General features: G+C 51.0%; 1 protein-coding gene across 1 annotated transcript in view; it reads left to right on the forward strand.

Moving 5' to 3' along the window:
- The window catches only part of ATCAY (ataxia, cerebellar, Cayman type), a 61104-nt gene extending 54525 nt beyond the window's left edge, over positions 1 to 6579 (forward strand). Inside the window, exons 12-13 of the mRNA XM_011943451.1 lie at positions 1326 to 1358; positions 6011 to 6579. Of these exons, the coding sequence (XP_011798841.1) occupies positions 1326 to 1358; positions 6011 to 6020 (43 nt within the window). The 3' untranslated portion in view covers positions 6021 to 6579. The remainder of the gene's footprint in view (positions 1 to 1325; positions 1359 to 6010) is intronic.
- The last annotated feature ends 1812 nt before the right edge of the window (positions 6580 to 8391 follow it).

Consider the following 8391-nt stretch of genomic DNA (forward strand, 5'->3'; position numbering starts at 1 on the left):
GCCTGTAATCCCAGCACTTTGGAAGGCTGAGGCAGCAGAATCACTTGAACCCGGGAGGCTGAGCTTGCAGTAAGCCTAGATCACACCACTGCACTCCAGCCTGGTGACAGAGCGAGACTCCGTCTCATAAATAAATAAACAAATAAATAAATAAATATCGAGGTGTGGTGATGTATACCTGTAGTTCCTACTTAGAAGGGTGAAGTAGGCAGATGGCTAGAGCCCAGGAGGTCGAGGCTACAGCAAGCTATGATTGCACTCCAGCCTGGACAACAGAGCGAGACCCCGTCTCAAAAAAAGTTATCACGATGTTCTCATATTATCACAATCTCAATGTTATCATAATGACAAAAGGTGACCTTTGTCCAAGTCCCAGCAGGTAGATTCAGACTCCCCAGGTCCAGCAGACCCTGAGCAATATTATTGGCTTCATTTTGTGTTAGTGAAGGGCCTTGGCCAATTTTCTCAAAACTGATTGTTCAGGCTAATTTGTTATGCAGCAGATGCACACCAACACACCAACATCTGTTTTTTGTACCAGGTACAGCAGTGTCGGTCCTCACAGGGCTTACAGCCTCCACCAACAGGTAGAAAATGCCCAAGAATGGGCAGTGTGGCTCACGCCTGTAATCCCAGCACTTTGGGAGGCCAAAGCAGGAGGACCATTTGAGGCCAGGAGTTTGAGACCAGCCTGGGCAACATATTGAGACTCCATCGCTATAAAAAGTTTAAAAATTAGCCAGGCATGATGGTGTGTACTTTGTAGTCCCAGCTACTTGGGAGGCTGAGGTGGGAGTGAGCCCAGAGCTGGAAGCTGCAGTGAGCCATGATTGCACCACTGCACTCCAGCCTGGGCAACATCACAAGACCCTGTATCTGTTTTTTTTTTTTTAAGACAGATTTTCACTCTTGTCGCCCAGGGGCTGGAGTGCAATGGTGTGATCTCGGCTCACTGCAACCTCTGCCTCCTGGGTTCAAGTGATTCACCTGCCTCAGCCTCCCGAGTAGCTGGGATTACAGGCACCCGCCACCACGCCCAGCTACTTTTTGTATTTTTAGTATAGACTGTTTAGTAGAGATGGTTTTACCATGTTGGCCAGGCTGGTCTCGAACTCCTGACCTCAAGTGATCAGCCCGCCTCAGCCTCCCAAAGTGCTGGGATTACAGGTATGAGCCACTGCACCCAGCCAAGACCCTGTATCTTAAAAAAAAAAAAAAAAAAAAAAAAAAAAAAAAAAAATCAAGTTAAAGAAAAAAAAGAAAAGAAAAAATGCCCAAGCTCCCAAATAAGCAAATAATGCCCAGTCCCCGTCTCTCCTCCACAGGTCTGCTCCAGTCACAGAAGATCAGGAAACAAGGTGGGTGTCATGCAGGGTGGTCTTCGTGCTGTTTTCAAAACGTCCTGCCTGGATCTGTATTAGTCAGGGTTCTCTAGAGGGACAGAAAATCGAATCAGCTGCCAGCGAATATAAAGCAGGCAGGGAGCCTAATCCCAGGAAAACTGCCCCGTGACTTATTGGGAGTGGGGGATACGGCACTGGGGAGGCAAGGAGGTGGTGGTTCCCTTAACCAGTCAGGCCGTCCTTGCACAACTCCAGGGGGCGCCATTACCTAGACCAGGATGCAAATGAGGCCCCAGAGTTATGCAGTGGAGCGGCCCTCAAGGAAAAACCCACACAGAGCCAGGCTCCCTGAAGCCCAGGATATGATGCCACAAAAGGGCAGACTGTCCACACTCTGCCTCCGATCCTCCACTTGATTCTGGATGCCAAGAAAAGCCTCCCTGTGGCCGGGCACAGTGGTTCATGCCTGTAATCCCAGCACTTTGGAAGGCTGAGGCAGGTGGATCATTTGAGATCAGGAGGTCAAGACCAGCCTGGGCAAGATGGCAAGACCCCGTCCCTACAAAAAATACAAAAATTAGCCAGGTGAGCCAAGATCGTACCACTGCACTCCACAGCCTGGGCAATAGAGCTAGACTTTGTCTCAAAAAAGAGAAAAAAAAAAAAAAGGTAAAGAAAAGAAAGCCTCCCTGTTGGTTAGTTTCCAAGACCCTCAGATGCAATGGTTTGCCGAAAGGACTCACAGAGCTCAGCAAAGCTGTCATATTCACGGTTATGGTTTATCACAGTGGAATGGTTTATTACAGTAGAAGGGTACAGTTAAAAATCAGAGGCCGGGCGCGGTGGCTCAAGCCTGTAATCCCAGCACTTTGGGAGGCCGAGACGGGTGGATCACGAGGTCAGGAGATCGAGACCATCCTGGCTAACACAGTGAAACCCCGTCTCTACTAAAAATACAAAAACTAGCCGGGCGAGGTGGCGGGCGCCTGTGGTCCCAGCTACTTGGGAGGCTGAGGCAGGAGAATGGCGTGAACCCGGGAGACGGAGCTTGCAGTGAGCTGAGATCCGGCCACTGCACTCCAGTCCGGGCAACAGAGCGAGACTCTGCCTCAAAAAAAAAAAAAAAAAAAATCAGAAAAAAGCCGGGCATGGTGGCTCATGCCTGTAATCCCAGCACTTTGGGAGGCTAAGGCAGGTGGATCACTTGAAATCAGAAATTCAAGACCAGCCTGGCCAAACGGGGTAAAACCTCATCTCTACTAAAAACACAAAATTAGCTGGGCGTGGTGGCACACACCTGGAGTCCCAGCTACTCAGGAGGCTGAGGCAAGAGAATTGCTTGAACCTGGGAGGCAGAGGTTGCAGTGAGCTGAGACTGCACCATTGCATTCCAGCCTGGGCGACAGAGCGAGACTCCGTTTCAAAAAAAAAAAAAAATCAACAAAAGGAAGAGGTGCATAGGGCAGGATCCAGGAGAGATCGGGTGGAAGCCTCCAAGCATCCTCTCCCATCGGGGTTGTGTGGACGTCCTTTATTTCTCCCAGCAGAGATGTGTGGCAAAAACACACAAAGTGCTGCCAGTTAGAGAAGCTGACCCAAGCCTTAGTGGCCAGGGTGTTCATTGAGAGTCAACTACATACACCTGGCTGACTGTCTGCATGGCTGTTCTTAGCCTCCAGCCCCTGCACAGATCGAGCCGATGCCACATGGCCCACGTTCCCACCCTAAGTCACGTTGTGAGTGTATTAGTCCGTTCTCATGCTGCTATGAAGAAATACCCGAGACTGGGTAATTTATAAAGAAAAGAGGTATAATTAACTCACAGTTCTGCATGGCTGGGGAGGCCCCAGGAAATTTACAATCCTGGCGGAAGGCACCTCTTCACTGCACAGCAGGAGAGAGAAGTGCTGAGCAAAGGGGGAAAGCCCCTTATAAAACCATCAGATCTTGTGAGAACTCACTATCACGAGACTAGCATGGGGGTAACCGCCCCCATGGCTCAGTTACCTCCCACTGAGTACCTCCCACCACAAGTGGGGTTACAGGAACTACAGTTCAAGATGAGATTTTGGGTGAGGACACAGTCCAACCATATCAGTTAGCATAGACTATCTGGCATGACCCACAGAGACACTCCAGGCAGGATGCTCCAAGAGTTTAGAGGTTACTCCCAGGAGCCAGGGAAGGACCAAACTTTTCTTTAAAATGTGTGGGATTTATCCTTGACCATACAGTTGTTTTGTTGTTGTTGTTGTTGTTGTTGTTGTTGTTTTTGAGATGGAGTCTCACTCTGTCATCCAGGCTGGAGTGTGGTCGCGTGATCTCGGCTCACTGCAAGCTCTGCCTTCCGGGTTCACTCCATTCTCCTGCCTCAGCCTCCCAAGTAACTGGGACTACAGGCATCCGCCACCACGCCCAGCTAATTTTTTGTATTTTTTAGTAGCGACGGAGTTTCACCAAGTTAGCCAGGATGATCTCGATCTCCTGACCTCGTCGTGATCCTCCCGCCTCGGCCTCCCAAAGTGCTGGGATTACAGACATGAGCCACTGTGCTCAGCCAACCACACAGTTTTATACAAATCTATAAATCTCTATGCCTTACTATCCATGTGACCCAGGAAGCTCCAAGCTAAGAAATAAACATCAAAAAGGGCCTTAGAACAGTGCTGCTTCAGGGGCACTGAGTAAAAGCAAGTTCTCAATGCATTTCTGAAAAGACCACCTCAACCCAGGCTCTCTGGAGATGAGTTCACATATACAGACAGGAAACACAAGGAAATCATCCACCATGAGCAAAAGACAGCAGAGAAAACAAACAGAAGAATTAGATCCTGTCTGGAGATCCTTAGGTGGAAAAGATATAATAAGCATGTTTTAAAAGATTAAAAACACAAAAGAAAGAATTTTAAGAAGCAATAGATGAATGGATGAATGGATAGGTGGATGGATGGATGGATGGATGGATGAGTGGACAGATGGATAAATGGATGGATGAGTGGGTGAATGGAAGGACGGATGGATGATGATGGATAGATGAATGAATGAGTGGATGGATGGGAGGATAGATGGATGATGAGTGGATGAATGGATGGATAGGTGGAGGTTAATTCTGTGGATGAATGGATGGGTGGAGGGATGGAAAGATGGATTGATGGATACATGGATGGGTAGGCAGATGGATGGGTAAATGGGTAGATGAATGGTTGGTTGGATGAACGGTTGTGTAGATGAATGGGTGGGTGGATGGATGGATGGATGGATAGTTGGAGGGGTGAGTGGGTGGGTGGGTGAATGAGTGAGTGGTGGGATGGGTGGGCAGATGGATGAATGGATGGATGGGTGGGTGGATGGATGGATGGATGGATGAGTGGATGGATGAGTGGATGGATGGATGGATGAGTGGATAGATGTATGGTTGGTTGGATGGACGGGTGGATGGATAGATGGATTAGTCAGTGGGTGGGTGGATGGATGGATACGTGGGTGGATGGATGGATGGATGGATGAGTGGGTGGATGGGTGGGTGGGCAGATGGATGAATGGATAGGTGGGTGGGTGGATGGATGGGTGGATGGATGGATGGATGAGTGGACAGATGTGTGGGTGGTTGTATGGTTGGTTGGATGGATGGGTGGATGGATGGATGGATGAGTGGATAGATGTGTGGGTGGTTGTATGCTTGGTTGGATGGATGGGTGGATGGATAAATGGATGAGTCAGTGGGTGGGTGGATGGGTGGATGGATGGATGGATGGATGGATGGATGGTTGAGTGGGTGGATGGATGGGTGGGCAGGTGGATGAATGGATGGATGGGTGGATGAGTGGATGGATGGATGGGTGGGCAGGTGGATGAATGGATGGATGGGTGGATGAGTGGATGGATGGATGGTTGAATAGATGGATGAGTGGATGGGTGGGTGGATTGATGGATGGGTGGATGGATGGATGGATAGATGGATGGATGTGTGGGTGGGTGGGTGGATGGATGGATGGATGGGTGAGTGAGTGGATGGATGGATGATTGAGTGGCTGGATGGGTGCACAGATGGATGAATGGATGGGTGGGTGGATGGATGGATGGTTGGATGTGTGGGTGGACGGATGGATAGATGGATGAGTGAGTGGGTGGATGGATGATTGAGTGACTGGATGGGTGGGCAGATGGATGAATGGATGGGTGGGTGAGTGTGTGGATGGATGGATGAATGGATGGATGGATGGATGCATGCATGGATGGATAAATGTGTGGGTGGACAGGTGAATGGATGGATGAGTGAGTGGCTGCATGGGTGGGCAGATGGATGAATGGATGGGTGGGTGAGTGTGTGGATGGATGGATGGATGGATGGATGGATGTGTGGGTGGTTCTATGGTTGGTTGGGTGGATGAGTGAATGGGTAGGTGGGTTGAAGCCTCCCTCCAGGCTGATTGAGGGTGCCAGTCTCCAGGGCCTGTTCTGCTGAGGTACCAGGAAGGAGGCCCTCAGAGCCACACTTAGAAAGTGCATGGCAGGAGCCAGGCCCTGAAGGGCATGTGCCAGTCTTGCTGCTGGGAGCTCACCCATTCTGGGTGGGCTCCTTCTTTTGGATATATACATGTGGAAGAGAGCATTTTGCACTTTTAACATTAACAGTAATAACTCGGCCTGTGTCTTTCCCTCTCTAGCATGTCCTGAGGCGACATGAGCATAACGAAGGACATGAAAGAAGATTCCAGATGCCAGGACACCTCTGTCAGACGCCCACTGGCCCCAGATCTCATCCTGCCTCATCCTGAGTCCCAGTCTTCCAAGGGTGCCAGCCCCTCCGTTCATCTCTGAAACCCAGCATCCTTTTCAGCTGCTTGAAAACATTGTATTTTTTTTTTTAACGATGCAGTATGTGTGCGTTCCAGAAAAGGGCCCAGCTCTGAGCCCCTCACCCTTCCACACTCACAAACTCTCAGCCGAGAAAGGCAAGAAGCGCAGGGGGTGGCCCGTGTGGCATCGGTGGCCTCCGCTTCTGCTCGCAGCCGCCGTGGTCAGAGCTGGATACAAGATTCAAGACCCTCCTCTTGCTTGTCACCCGCTCTGGGTTGGAGCCACAGACGCCCACCACCACCCCGGCTGGGTCTGCATCCTTTCCTGTGCCTTTCCCCCCAGAACGCGGCCCCGGACCTAGAAGCTCAACCCCCCCAGGAGGGCCACGTCCCGAGGTACCTCCTGGCCTCCGACCTTAACGTCCAAAATTCACACCCGTGGTTTTTCATTTGACCCGCCCCCTTCTCGCTCATAATGACACACAGCTCCTTTGAGAGGATCAGAGCCCATTGCACAAGAAGAGCCGCTGCCAACCATCCTTGTCCTCTGATTGCAAAACGACACCCCGGTAATCTAGAACATTCTCAAGCCCCTTTAACTCAGATGCCAAGCCATGGGGCAAACCCAGTCAATACCTCCCGCCAAGGAATGAGATATGTGGGCCTCACTGCTCCCCCAACCCGGCATCAGGCTGGGACACGCCAACGCTCTTCCGGGTTGGAACAGCAGAGGCTCAGAAGCTGGCTCTGAAACAGACCCAGCAAAAGGAAGATACAGGGTATCCAGCAGGTTCTTGTTCGGGAGGCAAATTCCCCTTGGAAAAAGAAGACAGACTTTTCTAATGTGGTCCAAATGCCGGTCACTGGTCAGATGGACGCTAGAAGCAGTGAGCTCCCTGTCTCTGGAAGCATTTAAGAGAAGGCTAGGCTGGGCACGATGACTCACGCCTGTAATCCTGGCACTTTGGGAGGCCGAGGTGGGCGGATCCCCTGAGGTCGGGAGTTCGAGACCAGCCTGGCCAACAGGGTGAAACCTCATCTCTACTAAAAATACAAAAATTAGCCAGGCATGGTTGGCAGGTGTCTGTAATCTCAGCTACTTGGGAGGCTGAGGCACGAGAATCACTTAAACCTGAGAGGCAGAGGTTGCAGTGAGCCAAGATCGTGCCACTGCACTCCAGCCTGGGCGACAGAGCAAGACTCTGTCTCAAAAAAAAAAAAAAAAAAAACTAGTCAGGGCACAGTGGCTCATGCCTGTAATCCCAGCACTCTGGGAGGCTGAGGTGGATGGATCACCTGAGGTCAGGAGTTCGAGACCAGTCTGGTCAACATGGGGAAACCCCGTCTCTAAAAAAAAAAATACAAAAATTAGCCGGGCATGGTGGTGCACACCTGTAATCCCAGCTACTCGGGAGGCTGAGGCAGGAGACTTGCTTGAACCCGGGAGGCGGAGGTTGCAGTGAGCTGAGATCACACCGCTGCACTCCAGCCTGGGCAAGAAGAGTAAAACTCTGTCTTAAAATAAAAAGAAAAGAAAAGAATGGACAGTGTTTGCAGAGAGTTGCTCACGAAGTTCCCTCTGATCGTAAATGTCTTCATGTCTATCAACCCGAGCAGATGGCGAGTAGAGCGGGCACATTCTCCAGGCCCTTCTTCCTGGCTCTGTGGCTGGCCTCTCAGCAAGTGCTGTCCAGGCTGGGCCAACCAGACCCACAATTGACTGAGCCTCAGTGAAAGCGTCCAGTGCATCTCGACCTGAGACAGCAAGGAAGTGCATTCTGGGTTATTCCAACAACGATGGCAGGGAACTGGTGGTACTTAGTGCTGAGGGGCAGCGGTACAGAAAAATTTGCCGTGTGGGACAGGGTCCTGCGCAAGTCCCGCCCCCAAAAGCCAGCAGCTTCTGCCATGAGGAAGGTGGGGTTTCTGAGCGGGCTTAGGCCTGCAGGTTCCCATGGAGCCCCCGGCTGTGATGTGACACCTCTCAGTCTCAGCATTGCCCTGGGGAGGCTGGGACATTTAGGGACGTGGTAGGGTTTTAACATTTGTTTCCCAAATGTCAAATCTCAGCCGGGCGCAGGGGCTCACACCTGTCATCCAAGCACTTTGGGAGGCTGAGGTGGGCAGATCATTTGAGGTCAGGAGTTTGAGACCAGCCTGCCAACATGGTGAAACCCCGTCTCTACTGAAAATACAAAAATTAGCCAGGCATAGTGGTGCATGCCTGCAATCCCAGCTACTTGGGAGGC

Source organism: Colobus angolensis, unplaced genomic scaffold, assembly GCF_000951035.1.
Source record: "Colobus angolensis palliatus isolate OR3802 unplaced genomic scaffold, Cang.pa_1.0 Scaffold22, whole genome shotgun sequence".
NCBI lineage: Eukaryota > Metazoa > Chordata > Mammalia > Primates > Cercopithecidae > Colobus > Colobus angolensis.